Here is a 16,653-nt window from a genome sequence, read left to right as displayed (position 1 = left end):
GGTCTGTCTTAAAGAGTAGCTTCACTTCACCGGTCGCTGCTCCTCGCAGTTTTTCCAGCGCAACGGGCGCAGTTACCCGATCTGTGATGAGGACCCGCTGCTGGTGGAAGTGGTTGCTGGCAATGGCGCCCACAAAGTGGCCTGCAGCGTGGAGCTGGGGGGCACGGACCCCAGCCTGGCCAACCAGGCGAGGGTGCAGTTCACAGTGCGGCGTGCCGGCCTCTGCCACGTGTCGGTCCTCATTGGCATGGTGCACGTGCGCGGCTCGCCGTTCATCAAGAACTTTCTTCCAGGTCTGCCTCGGGCTGTTCGCAGTTTGCCCTTTTTGAATGTGCGTTAGCATTAGAACGCCCGTTGTTGCTGAAATTGTCTGGTGTTGGCACTGGTGTGTAAACCCTCAGTTGGCTGGAAGCAAAGTGGGGAGAGTGAATTCCCCCTCTCCACTTTCAGGGGAGAGGAGGAAGGAAGAGGGTGAGGGATGACACATGGTGAGACGGACACCACAGTCACCAATCAGAGTTGAAGGGTGGGAGGAGTTGATAGGATGTACAGCGTTTCATACTGCGATTGCTAGATTGGAGCGGGAGACTGGAGCAGTGGTACGGCATGTCGCACGGTGGACTGATCACTCCACCCGTGCGCTTGGCCTAAACCCATCAGTGGTAGAGGCTGCTATTTCCGGGGGGAACACTAATGCTAACAGATACACTGCCACAGGAATAGCATTGATCGTATCTACATTTTTTTTATTGAGCCTCAAAATAGTATGCGCAAGCAGTGTTCCCAGCATCATGCGAGGAGTGATTTTGATTCTCTGACACGCCATTTTCTTGTTTCTGTCAAAATAAAATATTTTTGTGCCTAAATAGTATATTCAGACCTCAAGGAAGACAATTTGCATGGAAGTAGTTTCTACTTCGAAGGTGTACGTTATGCTTGAATTTGCAAAAAAAAAAATTGTTTCTACAGACGGCAAAATATCTCTGCACAAAAATGGTGAACGACGTGCTACCCCGCTCACTGTTTCCGGAATTATTATTTACCGTGTTTCCTATGTGCCATAACGAACCAGCTTAGTTGTGAGATGCAGGATGCAAAATTCACCTGAAACAAAGAAACCGCTGCAGATGCAGCCCACTCTTGGAAAAAACTGAGTTTGCTTTGTACGCAATTCTGTATATAGTGTGTCAAAGGGTTAATGAAACAGAAACAGGCTTTGAAGTGAATTCAGAAATCTATCTTCCAGGTTGTTAACATCTAGTTACAGAGCGTAACTCGAGTGACACAGGTGAGGCAAGAAATGTTAATCGATCACTGTCTTATCTGTGGCAAGTTAGTTGCACTGTGTACCAAGATACATTCATACCAACAATCTGAGGTAGCTGTTGCACTAAAAAAAAGGCTCTAATTTGTGATATCAGTGACAGTGAAGCAGGCTACCATTTCTTTACGTTTCATAATTTTGGTTCATGCTTGCAGTAAAAGTGTCACACTTTGCAGCAGCAGACATTGCTACCTCGAGTGTGGATCTCAACTCCAATGGGATAGTGTGTGAAAAAGTTTATAATCGGCACGAGCAATCAGTGGAGCAAGCTTCTTTGTCATCGTTTCAGCCATTGTCTCACTGTGCGGCGGTAAACTTTTGCAGCTGTTGCCAGTCTCCGCCTTTTCTCTTGTTTGTTTCGGACAGGTCGGCCGGACCCTCAGAAGACAGGATTTATTCACCACAGCTGCACTGTAGTCTGCACCCAGGACGAACCCCACCACCTCTTCTTAGAGCCTAGAGACAAATACAACAATGCATGTGCCATCGATTCCTCCACTGACCCCAGCGATGAGTACAGCGTTGACATTGTTGAGGTGAGCTGCTGCGCCCATTTGTGCTTTCACCGTACACAAATTTGCTTTCTACGTTGCTGCATTCACAATTTTGTATTTTTTTCTTCTTCCAAAATGCGTAGGTGAGCACGAACAGACCCGTACCATCCTGCTATCACTGGGAGAGCCATCCCGAGAACTCAAGAATCGCGCTAGTACTTAAACTCGACAGGGTTGGCTGCTACCAAGTCAGCGTCTCTTACCGTGGCACAAGCTTGAGCAATGGAGATTTCCACGTCATCGTACTTTCAAGTGAGTGCGGCACAGGAGTTTTACTTGTGTGTGTGGTTTGTTTTTCTACATAGGATTTACAAGCTCGTGGAAGCACTTTTCAGAGTTTAGAGCCAATTTACTTTTTCAAATATAATATTGAATTGGTAAAAATTGCTCTTTAATTGTTTAGGTACGGTTTGTTAAGAACAAATTAATTTTTTTTACTGTTCTGGACTAATGTTAGTCTCATGTTTGGGTTGTTTGTAACTATTCAGTTCATTTTTCACTTGACCTAATTGCAAACTTTGTCATTTGGTTCTGCTCACCAACGAAACCTTATTCAGTGCATAACATTTTTTCTTTGCCCTGAACTCCTATACTCCCAAAGGAAGTGACGCCGCCTTAGTAAGGAAAAATGTGGCCAAGAAAAGCCACAACATTTGGTACGAGGCCAAGCTGATAGCCATGAACTGTGAAAAGCTAGCCAAGCCCAAGAAAGTGTTTGTCTACGTCTCGCCAAAGGTGAGCCACAGATTCTGCATGGCTGAAAACTTGCATAGCCACATTGAACTCGTTTTTCTTCTTTATTTTTTGTTGTCAAATGTTTCAGCCATCACTGCCCGAGTATTCCTATTTTTTGCCTTCTTTTTTGATAGTTGAAATGTTGGTCTAAAGCTATGGCTCTCAGTCATGAATGTCCAGGGATTCTCAAATGCCAGCCTGTAAAGGTGGTTCAGGGCATTTGTAGCAGTATACTAAATATGACTTAAGAATGGGCTGTGCAGCTCAATGGGCCACGAATCTGACCCCTGATTTAGAGCATACAGAACGAACTCTCAAAGATGTATTGTTAGATCATTTTTCCACCTTATCCCTGCATTGTATTCCACCACTGTATTGTACTTTTTACACAACTGCTGCTCGAATGTACAAGTCTGCAAACAGGTGGGCTTCACTTTATACAGTACACCTCAGTAAGTGCACAAAGCCCCATCATTATACCTACCAGCTAAGATATGTGCGGGCTTTAATGCAGTGGTAGGAACTTTGAAGGACCTCGCAAAGGTGTTCACTAACACCAGGCAGATCCACATACCCTCTTTTGAGAAGCACTTATGTATATGCTTGTGCCTAGGGTAGGCTTTTTCTTTTGCTGAATAATCTCTTTGAATGCATGAGTTTTATCACATGTTTTTGGAGCTTCGTTTTTTTTTTCTTTGCAGCAACTAACAATTAAGGAGTATATGCTCAGGATCATTCCAAAGAGGCTCATCACATTCCGGCTATGTCCTAGCACAAAGGTGGGCTTATTTGCTTCCATCGATTGCCTATTTGACGAGGGAAAAATTGGTTTTCGAGGTTTTGTTCGAAAAAAGATACAGCCAAGAGGATAAACATAAGAAGAGAGCACGTTGTGCAATGTCACATAAAGTAAGGTAGTTTTTGTGTTTGCATAGCATGTTTGCCAAATTATATAAAAGCTTCAGCCAAATGAGATAATAATTTTGTGCAGTTTCCTCTTAACTTTTTTTTTTTAGGATGCAGTTCATCGGTAGCTATTCAGATCGAAGGAGGTTTCTTTGAGCACTAGAACTATGGCTTACTTAGTGGTAAGGTGAACACTTAGATTCTCAATACTGTGACTAGTACTGTCGCACTTTTCCTATTGTATTGTCGGACTTGGCCTATTGATTGAAATGTCCCACCTCTCTCAGCATCTTAGGGGATAAAATTGAGAAGATGCTCACTTGTTGAAACAACCTTCTTAAGGTATCCCGATTGGCCAAAATTAGTCCCAAAGGGCTCCATAATGGCATATTTTTGCATCTGCTGTTTCTCCAGGGATGCAGGTTTTCTCGAGATGCTGCATTTCACTTCCCTAGACTGAGTTCTAAGAGGTGTCATAGCTATTTTATACTACCGACAGGTGAATTCTAAGTGTCAAGCGCTTATTGGCAGCATTTCACATCCGAAAAAAAAACTGAACTTTAGTGAAGCTGGAGAACAAGACGGACTGTGATAGGACAGTCTTTTTTTTTTAATTGAGCACTAGTGTGTTAGAGAGCACCTGTAATCATATCACTTTGAGACCTTACTCCCTTTCGGGTGTGATTGTGAATGCAAATCGATGTTTTTTTTTTTTTTTGATGGAGTCGTTTTGTGTGCATATTCTATCTACGTATGTGTCATGCCGCTTGTAGCATTGTGGCGCCACATGACATGATGCGTGCCCCCTCTGTTTGCGCACAGTTCCAATTCAAAGGCAGCAACAACCTAGAAGGAGAGCCAGTGCTTGTCGTGGATGACGGCTGCCAACCGCAGGTCGAAATGGTCTGCGAGGAGAGGGATGTCATTGCAGCCACATTCACCCAGTTTCTGCTCAAGAACATTGGTAACTATGGCCAACGCGGATGCTTAAAAAAACATTAAGGACAACTTCATCCGGTTATTCTGCAAAAATTGATTGTCCAGCTATTCCTTGCACATGCTTGTTCTGCTGTGTGCTCGTGTTCTACCTTCTGTCTTGTTCAAAGCAGCTCTGTGAACTATTTATGTGATTGGAGAATATCAATAAAAAATTGAGAAAGTGTGGCAGTATGATTATGTGCAAGGTATCATAGTCTGTCCTTTATGTCGAGCCACTGATAGGATTCGCCATTTTTTAATTGAGCTTATTACCTTATACACACATACATTTTTGCTGTGACGGCCTTTAAGGCACACTGAATATGTATCCATCTTTGTATCCATATGTATCCATGTACCCATGTACCATGTATCCATGTACCCATATGTATCCATGTACCCATAGGTCAACCCTCAAACAGTCCCTGGCGCTTGTAGCGTTTGCATAATCTCATCTGCATATCTGACGCAGCATCTGAGAGTAGGAATGTCCAGCCAGTGTGCACTGTGGCCAGTAATTTTTTGTTTATTTACTAATATATCTTTGAGATAGCTGCAGGTATTTTTCAAGTTTCGGCATGTTAGTCATTATGCTTGCAGTAGTTCTAGTTACGCTATTGGATGAACTCATACTGTTATTTTTTGGAAACAGGTGGTTCAGAGACCTTCAAGGACAAGTTGGAGTTCTTTTATGGTGAGGTGCGGAAGCTACACCAGAAACACTACCATGATAAACTACAGCTGAAGGTGTCACGGGACAAGATATTGGAGTCTGTGAGTTGCCCGTCATGTTCATGCTCATTGATTAGTAGTGATGCCATATCTGGAATTCCTCTATACCGTCGACTCTGCCTGTGTGCTGCGTTCACAAGCAGCTTCTGGTGCCGCTCAGGACAAACAAACACATTGTACTGAGAAGAGCTGTGGCTCACTTGAAACACTGCCGTGCGTTTTGTTAGAATGCTCAGGTTGTACGGGCAACTGGGCATTTTATGAGTGCAATATGGAGACTGTTAACACAAATGTCATCAACGGTGAAATGTGTTGCGGGTCCCTCGTCCTGCCCTTCGCAGCAACGCCATGCACTGAACTTTTGGTCTGCCTATGTGCAGGACATTGTTCGACTTCTCGGTGAACTTTAAAACCTTTTTTTATCCTTTCTTGACATATAGGTATTCACCCCAATTTCTGACAAAACTAGTACTTTCTCTCCAAAAGCTGCTCCTCGGTTTAGAGTAGCATATCAGCGGTGTAAGGGATCGATGATCCGCAGGGTCATTAGGACCGGTCGCCTGGTCCTGGCGTCTCACCACTACGGTCTCCTTTCGAACAGTGCAGTGGCTAAAATCTCTGTTTTCTGTTTTTCATTAACTTTCATTACCAATAACTTGCCTTGTTTTCGAATGACAAGGGATTACTTTGTACAAATGGCCAATTTAGTCAAAACTTTCTATTTCTCTATTTTTTTCAGTGACTTTTGTGTCTTCATCTGTTTCGTGACTAACAATTTGCTTGAAATATGCAGCACAAATATAGAAAGTTGCGTTTTCTTTTTAAAGTGCGGTCATCAAAAATAATGAGCAAATCGCTCTTGTGATAGTCCCGGCGCATCGCGAATTCACCAGGTTTTCCAAGACAGTGCACCATCTTAATATCACCATAAAGAGGAGAGATCAGAAGATAATCAATTCCATATGTTACAGTGCTGCTTATCTCTGACCAAAAGCAAAAACATATGAAGGCAAATGAAGGAATGAACTTTCAGGTTTATTTTCTCATCTTTCACTTTTTCTGCGATTGCTATCATTCATCCCTTCGGCATTTCATAACAAATCACAGTAGAATAATCCTGTTTGCTGCATATGAATCCTGAGATATTGAGGGGTGCAGTAAAACTCTCGCTCTTTTTACATGCATGTGCAATACTGTTTGAAACTTTTTTTTTTTTAAGACACATCTTCATGCAAATATGCATGCTGGAGTTTAACTTATATTTCTATAAGTACGGGGCATCAAGAAAAAAAAAGAACTAATAGCTTTATTGCCCAAAACAAGGCTTTATGAACATGCTGACACAAAAAACTTGTGCACTTCCTCCTTAATTATTTAATGCTGCAGCCTGACTTTACTATGGTGTTAATTGTAATTACTGAACAACTGCATCAGATGGCTCAAAATAAAATGCAGTTCTGAATTAAACACGGAAATGTGCATGGAAATGGAGCACGCTATTTCCTTGTAAGTGCAATCAAGCTTTCGTTAATTGGGAGGAAAAATACCGCTTGTCCTTGAGAAAGCGCACATGTCCACTAGCAGCATGCTCATACCATTACTGCCAATTTCACTTAGGCACCGCATGAAAAATGTTATGAGGCAGTTGCATGCTCTGTTTACTTTTCCCCGCACCTGTACATATCTGTGCTGAACTGGGTTAGATTTCATTCAAAAGCAGTGAAATAGCTTTAATTGCCATGGTGGCACCTTTTTTCAGACTAAATGCTTACATTCCTCGAACTATAGATACCTTGAGTGCAATTGTTGACTGTTTAGACCAGTCAGGCTGGCTTTCTTGAATGTGCAATGTGCAGATTTTGTTTTATTTTACCGCAGTCTATGAAGGCCACCAAGAACCTCAGCACAGGCGACTGGTGCAAGAGCTTCGAGATCACTTTTGTAGGCGAGCAAGGTGAGTTCTTGCCCCAGGTTTCAAGCTGCATATTTTACCCTCGCTGCAAACGCTTTAAGATTTAAGTTATTTAACGTGGAGCTACAGCTTTGCCACTCTGAAGTCTTCCATTGGCATCGCGTGTAGCATTTTGTTTTTCCGGTAGTACTAAGTTAGGTACTATTGCTTGCCCCTCTGAATCAGCAGTAGACTTTTCACATCTGATTCAGAAAAGTGTCCGCTGGAAGGTGCGATAAACAAGTGTTATCGTAAGCACTAAAGGCCACTTTGCAAGTACTGTACTCTTCCAGGTGGCAGCACAAATTTTCTCCTGCTAGTTACTCTTTGTAGTTCAGATAACTGTGGTATTATGTTGGTAAGGCGCTGAGCAAGCTTAGTTGCCAAATTTGGTTTTAAAAGAAAAAGCCATATGTGTGGTGTGCAGTCTTTATACAAAATTTGAGTGTAAAAGGCTACCTTTATGCAAGACCTTTAAAGCAGTTTATAAAAATGGTGCAGCTAATTAGTGTGTACAAGATGTAGGTGCCAACAGGTTCTATCTGGTGATTCCAATCACCGTGAGTCTCTTTAAAGAGCATGTCACATAGAGCCATCACATACAGCCATCCCTGTTAGGTACAGAAACAAATTCCATTCTATGAATCGTTGTTATTTATGTCCCTCAGGAGACTGTTTCTGTGAACTATTAAATCTGCTCAGTTCGGCCATACGTATTCGAATGGCTCACAAATTTTCTTTAATGACTCCTTACTGTCTTCCTTGCTCCCCAAGGTCTGGACTGGGGTGGACTTCGCCGAGAATGGTTTGAGGTCCTCTGCTCTGCGCTCTTCGACCCGGAAAACCTGCTCTTTCACAGATTCAAAAATGACAAACAGGGCTTGGTGAGAGCATAGTGAACTTTTATTCCATATTTGTGGCCATATTTTAAACATTCGTTTTTAACTTTTTACAGTATTACCTTGTTATTACTACAGTATTACCTTCAGTGCTCAGTAGACAGCTAAAGCAACACAAATGTATGCGGCAAGTCTAGTTAGCAGGGATTCTAGAGCTGTTGAGTAGAGTAACAGGGTTCAGAGAGTTAGTCTATCTACTGCAAAGCTTCTTTCGCAGCACTTAAATAGCTAACTCGGCTAGGTTCAGTTTGGATGCAGCTGCTTGCTGACAGGGTCATATCTTTCTTTGTTCTTGAAGCCTGTTGTGTGCTGCTAGAAGAGCACTCCGATAGCACTTTCGAAGCCGAATGTAAGCTTATCGCATGCAGTCAAATGTGCACTTGAACAAGCTTTCTCGCATAACTTTCACGGCCAAAGTGAGAGCCCGGCACGTTGATTGAAATGCCACCAAGTGCGTTATGTTCAAAGGGACATGCAAAGTGCAATGTGATGATGCCAGCAAGCGGCCTTTGCTGTTTTGAGGCACTGTTTCAGTAAGGAACGTTCAGTAAGGCAAAAGAGGAAGTGTGTTGCTGAAAAAGATTGTTTTAGGTACGGTTGTCCAGGTTAGTGCAGTTCATCTTCAGGGCTTGCAAACCCCCATCTGGGTAATTTGCCCGACATCGCAGGTGCACCCCAATCCGCGAAGGCCATCCCACCTGAAACTGAAGCACTATGAGTACGCAGGCCGCATTGTCAGCAAGTGCCTTTATGAGTCTTCGCTGGGCAGTGGCTACAGGCAGCTCGTCAGGGCTCGTTTCTCGAGGTCATTCCTTGCTCAGCTGATCGGACTCAGGGTTCACTACAAGGTAACCAGTCCTCATTTCTCATTTTAAAAGCCTGCTTCAATTTCTATGATTGACATGTCTCACTCCTAGAGCTTTATACGTTGAGCGATTAGTTTAGTACCGTGGGAGCTTTGCTGCTAAGAATTTTTGCATTTCTGCTATATAGTAGGCTTGTCTTTTTTGTTAATCACATTTGTAAGTGCTGTTTACGTACACCAACAGTCAAAAGTTTATGGAATGCAACAGCGGTCAAAAAAAAAAAAAGATATTGAATTTTGTTGCTGTCATTGCATGCAGCCTGGAACAGGTACAGAGGGCAAAACACATGTCTAGAACAGCTGAGCTGTGTGTTCCGCAGCTCCCAAAGCTACTGTGACCAGGAAGGCAAAAAAGAAATGATGAAATTCTATAAGTTTAACTGCACATGCTAACAACGAGACCATATTTAAACAAATGTTGTCGCTAGATATCGCGTGTTCAGCCCGGAACACACCAGAATGTGCTCTAGACAAGTGTTTTGCCCTCTCTACAAGCATCCTAATCCTGAGTGTGTGGATTACACAGTGAAACTTTAAATCTCATGCTCTGCATGAGTTCAGAATGCAAAAAAATGAAAAATTTTCGCCAAAGTCATGTTCCATGAAGTTATGACAGCTGGCGCACCTAGTTTGTAGGCATTGTTTCTCTGCTCACCACTTCTTTCTGCTAACACAATTTTTAACCAGTGTTTTTATGTCTCCAAAAAAAATTCAAAGCCTCGAGTAGTTGGCAATGTAGTGCAGTAGCTGCAGCCCTTCACCATTGAGCATCATACTGTGGGTTGAATTTGGATGTTAAAATCTTCAGTTTTGCAGAAATTAAATCTTGTTAGCACTTATTGTGTAATTTCCTCTTGGCTTTGAATGCAGAACCTCATATGTTGCTGTCATATCGAAATTATGCATGTGTACACGTACGATCACATGTGAGTATTTGTGGCCTGTTGCACTGCATGTTATGACATCAAGCATGAGCAGCCTCAAGGCACCACTTTAAGCAAGTTTCGCTGATTTCCGACACTACGTAAAAAAAAAAGACGAATACAGAAGATGTGGATCTGAGTAGCTGTGGATGAATGTGAGTGTTATATTCCCTCCAACAGTACTTTGAACAAGATGACCCAGACCTGTATGTGACAAAGATAAAGTACATCCTGGAGAATGACATGGAGGACATGGAGCTGTACTTCTGTGAGGAAGAGTACACCAGCACTGGGCAGCTTTTGAAGGTGATGCGAGTGCTTTTGTTCCGCCTTCTATCCTGTCTGGATTTAGAAGAGTTGCTTGCGGTCATTGTATGGACGGTCATCTCAAAAAAAGGAGCGAGCGACTTGTGCCCGTAAACAGACCGTCTGTACTGAATCTGTCCGTTGTTTTGGATTGATATGAATGTGCATAAAGGAAGCGTGTAAAGGATGCATGGTGGATGCATGGTGAATGTGGACAGTTCTTAATTCACACTTGCTTGATTCCATTTATTCGAACGGAAGCATTGTTTGTGTTAACATTATGTGTATATTGAAAAAGGTCCCTTTTGGTGCCTTGACATGCTTACTTTCCCATCCGTTGAAGCAAGCTAGTGCGTCGAGTGCCACGGCAGCAGCGTGCCTGCATGGTTCTGTGGAATATGAGCCGAGATACTGGCACCTGTCAAAAGCAGTACTACCACATCTGCAAAGATGTTTTTATTTATTTTTTTCTTGAAGCATCTGTTGCAGGAAGCATCTTGCATTGTACTTGGAACCGAACTACGAATATAGCTCACTTTTTTTTTTTTGCTGTTCTTTGAGACGCCCACAGCGAGCTCACCGGCTAGGCTGCCGAGCTGCAAGGGAAAGCCATCTTCTCAGCGACCTTGGGCCATCGAGGCGAAACGCGCGCCCGCTTCTGTGCGAAAGGCCACATGTGTTATTGCTCCGGACGGTTCTTGCGGAATATTTCAGAACATTTGTTCGCACTTCGCGGGGTTTGAAATTTTTCCCCACAGAGAATTAGAGGCCTTACTCATGAGTGTATGACGTAGACGCGTCCAAATATTGATTGTGTAGTGCTACTAAATCACGTTGAGCATGCGGAGATGCAATTGTCCTTAGAAGAGATGATTCCTTTTGTCATCTGATAGCCAATCTCTGTCGTCAGCCAAGTGATCCTGATGAACCCATTTCATTTTGTTTGTTTGACTTAGTCATTGCAACGAAAACAATGCTTCGTATCACTAGGCATTGCATTTCTATCATCTGTGTAATGTTCTTTTTGCTCACATAGACGACGGAGCTCATCCCGGGTGGCTCACGGATCCGTGTCAACAACCAGAACAAGCTGATGTACCTGGATGCCCTGGCACAGTACCGGTTGGCCACCAGTGTCCGCGAGGAGGTGGAGCACTTCCTCAAGGGCCTCAACGAACTGATCCCCGAAAATCTGCTCTGCATCTTCGACGAGAATGAGCTGGAGGTACCCGACTTTATTGTCATTCACCGCACAGCTTCATTCCGTGTGGCTGAGAACTACATCTGTGAAGCCTGTTTTCAAGCATTTACTGCATACATTGCCCGAGTCCTTATTGTTTTTTGCTTCTTTGTTTTTCATGGATTTTATACAAAAACCAGATGACCTTCATAGAGATAAACAAAATTATGCCTTCTTTCTTAATTTGCTGTCAGTTGCCTGAGCATTGGTGTTACTATCCAGCGGTGTGTAATATGATGAAAGAAGTACAATTTGTAATAAAAGTGCCTAATCATGTGTGCTGCTGGCCGCCTTTTAATCATGTTTCTGCCCCAGTGTTCTCTGCTTCTTTCTTGTGGAAAACATTTGAGTTTTCAGGACATTTAACTAAATTGAACGGTGTGCTTTAAGCTTGTCTTCAGTTCTCTCCTGGGTGTTTTCTTTTCTTTTTCGTAGCTGTTGATGTGTGGCACAGGCCAATTCAGCATAGCCGACTTCAAAGCCAATCACACAGTCAGCGGCTTCTCCTTCGAGTTCAGAAAGGTGAGACTCTTGACGGGAGAACCCATTTGTGTGAATATTCTGCGCATGAAATAAACAGCCTCTTGCCTGTTATTTTAGGTGCAATTAGGTCTTGTCACAAGGAAACAGTCTGTAACGAAGACATCACAATTCCTTGAAGTTGTCACATCCTTGCATAGTGATACAGATACAAAGGACAAATTTTTTCTCAACTTCAAAGTGTCTGCGAAAGCCGCACAGCTTGCCTTTGTAGCTATATGCCTACACTCTAATGGATATTGATGAGTAATTACTCGTTTGACTGAATTCTAATCTATCTCGAGGGGTTCCCATAAATACACCTTTTTTAAAGAAAGAAAGAGTGCATGTTTGTTCCTGTCATTAAAAGTTACCAAATTCAATTGTTTGAAATTAATCAAGTTTCTTCCTTTTAATTTTATAAGAACATATTTTCCCGCTTTATTTGATGATCCATCGATGAATTCTCATACTTCATGCTGTAAGAGTTGATGACCCACTAACAAACCTTACGACTACCGTGAGCATTGCTCCGTAGCTGCATGCTTAGCTACGCTTGTGTTGATGAAAAACTTGTTGTGCACCCTTGCAGGTCTTGGACTGGTTCTGGACAGCAGTGTCGAACTTCACCGAGGAAGAGATGGCGCGCCTACTGCAGTTCACCACCGGCTGCTCCCAGCTGCCCCCGGGTGGTTTCGCCGAGCTGAACCCCCGTTTTCATCTCAGCTCAGCCCCCACCTTTGGCAGTCTGCCGACAGCACACACTTGGTGAGTCCTTGCCACAGGCACTGCTCTGACCTGCCACTTTCATTAGGATGCATCCTTGTCCTGTTGCAAATGGAGAGTCATGGGCAGGGCATGTAATTTGGAGAGCATGTGACCAGCGGTCACATCGATTCCAAAATCGATTCCAAAACAGGGCAAGAGTGTATGTAGCAAGGGGCAGCACAAAGTCAGGTGTGCAAATGAGATTCAGAAGTTTGCAGGGATAAAGTGGCCGTAGCTGGCACAGGACAGGGTTAATTGCAGAGATTTGGGAGAGGCTTTTCTTTTTTGCTTTCAGTAAGAGTAGTTAGGATGATGATGATGGTGGTGGTCGTGGGTGAAATACTCTCGATTTGCTCACAGCTTTCTTCACTCGTTTATCATTAGCATGCATATCAGCTATTGCATTCCTGATGAGGACAGGTATGGGTGCATCTACAAGTTAAGTCACTGGTCGGTTTGTGCTGGAACACAGATACTGCAGGTGGTTTTGGACGTTCACCGGCGCCGAGTTTAGTTGTTGTGTTTGGATGGCTCCAAAATTTGTTTTGCTTTCGGTGGGTATGCTTAAACGGTGATGTAAAGTGTTGTGCGGAAGAGAGTCATGGCACTACCTCTCAGCGCTCAACAGGCAAAGTGTCCACCATCAGAGAAAATGTGATTGGCATTGGAAGTCTTACCGTCCCAGTGGCAGATGACTCGGTTTGTCAAGCTATGAAACTCTTAGCTACTTAGCCTGACATCATTGTTCTGTGAACCATTTCAGTCACCATGGGTGAAGCAGAAAAGTAAGGTAGCAAAAAGTGGTATAGTCAGGAAAAAAAAAATGCCTCCAGATGCTTCTTTTGTGTAAAATTTGAAAGCAAATTTGAAAACCACTAGCACCTTATGGTTTTGACAAGCGAGAGTAGGCACTAATCATTTTCACTAGAGTTGTCATGTTAGAAAGAAAAGTTACAGTAATGTTTTGGTAGCTTGGTTGAGAGAAACAATGTTATTGCTTATTAAACAAACAGAAAAAGTTGACAACACACAGTTACAGTACCAGTGAAACTGAGACTGCCATAGTGCCATGAATTTTGGAATTGGGAATGGCCTTTGCTGAGGAGTAGCTTTCGGGGCCCAGTTTGCATTTGTGTTTCATCAATTCAATTTTTTTTTTGTTTCTGGTGATAAAATGCTCCCACCAACTGTTGAAATTTAACCTCAAACACATTACACCCTGCAGCAAGTTGCAGTCATTTACTGTACAGTCCGTCAAATTTGAACTTCAGCTTATGGGAGCATTTAGGAAAGATTTTGTCAAGTCAGTAAAGCTTTGTGACTCGCAAGTTTATTACAACTGGTTATGGTGTTATCTTCATTTTGACAAAGCGCATGGAAGACAGGGCGAAGAAAAAAAAAAGGAAGGCTGACTATGGTGCTACCAGAATCTCATCTTTTCGTTTTTCTTCCTCACCCTGTCTTTCATGCCGTTTGCTAAAAGTTTGCTAAAGCTCAGCTGCAAACGTTAGTGTTAGCGTGTTAGTGTTCGCCGTTGCTATCTACAATGTTAATGGTGTGGAGCAAATCTAAGAAGGAGGAGGAGTTGCCCGTTGGCACTTTAGTAGATGGCACTACAGTCATATAACGCTAGTAGAGTCTCACAGAGTGGCGACACATGTTGATAGATTTGACCTTCTCTTTTAATGCAGTCACATCTGGAGTGCTGTTGCATTGTGCTAAAGAGTGGAGTTTTCTCGGAGGTGTATGTTTTTGCTGCGTGATTAGCAGCAAGTAATGCAGTCACCCGATTACTCCCATCCCTTGCTTATCTTTGCAGTTTCAATCAACTGTGCCTTCCTGACTACGACTCATATGAGCAGTTTGAGCGGGCCCTGAGGTTATCCATCAACGAAGGCACAGAAGGCTTCGGCATGATCTGATCTGCTTTTTGTGAATCTCGCCCCGCTACCATCACGTTTGCCAAGAGGGCCCGGCGCCATGTATTACTTCCGGTTGTGGGCGCACACACATCTTGCCTCACCAATGCATGGATTTTTTGTGGTTGGTGCTATGACAAAGTTGGCAAGACTGGCATCAAATGTTTCGTCTCTGAAGAAAAAGACCAGCTCAGTTTCTTGCATTTTGTGCAAAGCAGTTCCAGGCTGGTGATGGGTGGCGATGCATTGTCCGGTACGAACGAATTTGACTGGCACAGCAACGAATGGACACTTCTGATGTGCCTTGGTGCCGTGTGCATGCCGCACCACAGTGATCCCACTGGTTTTTCTGGCAATTTTGTTCCTGCCCTTCATTTCTACAAGCCATTGTTGACGTGTCAAATTATGCAATGCACACAGTAGCACAGTAGCTTTTCATTGAATGCATTGCTCACTGCTGCAAGTTATACTTTGAACTCGCGCTCTTTGGCAACGTCAGCGGCGATTAGCGCATAACACCGAAGAGGTGTGCAAGTGGTGGCATTTTTTGATGCAGCATTTATAGGCCCTGTAATAATAACAATCTATCCTCTGTTGTGTACTTGAACCATTCATTCCTCGAGCACTTGCTATAGCTGGAACAGTTTTTGTCAAGTCTATCGTCAAAGTGTAGCACGCATCTTCAACAGCGAAAATCTCGCGAAAACATGTAGCTATTACTCTTCGCTAGCTCCAATACGTGCCAGGCCTCAGCATGAGCTGTATGCAAGATTTTTCAAAGTGTCCACGTTACCATTTTTAGCTTGCCACACAAAACTTATAATGTAGGCTCTCTACAAGCTTTACAAGGCTCTGGGAAAGCGAATGCTCTCACAGGCTAAACGTCGGCTCGAAAGGATGCGCATAGTGTGCTGAATGCGTTGTTGCTTTGTCTTGTTCTTTGTCCCATTGTGTCATTTGCATTTGTTAAACTCATTATATACTTTTGAAACGCTCACGTGTTAAGCTTCCTTTCCTGTTGTGCTTATTAGTGCTTAACAGTTTGCAAAAAGACTGCCCTTCATAATGTGGCAGAAGCAATGCATTTCTCAAAGCATTGTCCAAACGAAACCTGGGCGTGCGGGCAGTTCTGCATTTCACTCCCACTGAAACGCCGCTGCTGCATTTCATGTTCAGCGTAAAAATTCTGCAGTCTCTGAACCGCTGCCTTAATCCAAGTTTCATTTGGACAAGCCTCATGTATAGTAAACTTGCTACTTCATTTTAGCGTGCATTAGGGGACCACTCTTAATCTATACTTTTTGCTATTTTTCACGACCTTGTAGCATTCCTTTTTTGATGCCAAGAAGAAGACTGCTGTCTAGTCATGTTTTTGTATCTCATGTTTTGCTGCGGCTCGAATGTTGCCGCAAGCAGGCATGGCCAAGCTAATTTTTTTTTTTTTCTCCTTTTAGTGGTGTAGCGAGATCCACAGTTCCTTTCTTAGAACCTAGTTCCTCACTAACACTACTAGCAGTACTCTCAGCTGCCAGACAAAGAAGCCTTTTAATATCCATTTCTGTGAACTGAAGAGCAGGCAGTGTGTTTGCCATCGCTTTGTGCCATTAAGACACGGTTAGTACAAGGTTATGCAACAGAATTTACAGCCTTGCTGTGCTGAAGGTGCAAGAACAGGTTTTTCATCCTTGTATGTGCCACCATTACGAGTGGAGGCATAATTGGTAGATTTAAGCCGTTTACTTCTTTTTTGTCCCGTTATACGCCTTGCAAGTGGCGGATGTTCATACACTGTAATGTTTGTTACATAATTTCCAGTATTCGCTCCATTTCTGTCCTGTACTATGTCTCACAATGTAAGTGGATGGTGTTCATGTGGTAACGCTTTTCCGTTCTGGTATCCACTCCATTTCTCCAGGTTGCGCTGGAGAAAGACGCATGTTTTGCAAATTAAACAAGTTTTACACCGAGTATGCAGCATTCTTGATTTATTACAACATGAAAAGCATGGCACAATTGTATTTATATAACAAACAC

The 16,653-nt window shown here is 43.2% G+C and overlaps 1 protein-coding gene across 2 annotated transcripts in view; it reads left to right on the top strand.

The window, feature by feature from the left end:
- The window catches only part of LOC144133380 (apoptosis-resistant E3 ubiquitin protein ligase 1), a 59,961-nt gene extending 43,374 nt beyond the window's left edge, over window positions 1–16,587 (top strand). For both annotated transcript variants that reach the window (XM_077666459.1, XM_077666460.1), the window contains exons 7-21: window positions 50–293; window positions 1,691–1,860; window positions 1,962–2,130; window positions 2,480–2,613; window positions 3,315–3,392; window positions 4,342–4,483; window positions 5,150–5,271; window positions 7,108–7,183; window positions 7,955–8,064; window positions 8,748–8,927; window positions 10,048–10,173; window positions 11,210–11,398; window positions 11,849–11,935; window positions 12,525–12,700; window positions 14,520–16,587. In XM_077666459.1, the coding sequence (XP_077522585.1) occupies window positions 50–293; window positions 1,691–1,860; window positions 1,962–2,130; window positions 2,480–2,613; window positions 3,315–3,392; window positions 4,342–4,483; window positions 5,150–5,271; window positions 7,108–7,183; window positions 7,955–8,064; window positions 8,748–8,927; window positions 10,048–10,173; window positions 11,210–11,398; window positions 11,849–11,935; window positions 12,525–12,700; window positions 14,520–14,622 (2,106 nt within the window). In that variant the 3' untranslated portion in view covers window positions 14,623–16,587. The remainder of the gene's footprint in view (window positions 1–49; window positions 294–1,690; window positions 1,861–1,961; window positions 2,131–2,479; window positions 2,614–3,314; window positions 3,393–4,341; window positions 4,484–5,149; window positions 5,272–7,107; window positions 7,184–7,954; window positions 8,065–8,747; window positions 8,928–10,047; window positions 10,174–11,209; window positions 11,399–11,848; window positions 11,936–12,524; window positions 12,701–14,519) is intronic.
- The last annotated feature ends 66 nt before the right edge of the window (window positions 16,588–16,653 follow it).

This window comes from Amblyomma americanum, chromosome 5, assembly GCF_052857255.1.
Source record: "Amblyomma americanum isolate KBUSLIRL-KWMA chromosome 5, ASM5285725v1, whole genome shotgun sequence".
Classification (NCBI taxonomy): Eukaryota; Metazoa; Arthropoda; class Arachnida; order Ixodida; family Ixodidae; genus Amblyomma; species Amblyomma americanum.
Note: the sequence above shows the minus strand (reverse complement) of the source record. Positions and strands in the feature narration are given on the sequence as shown.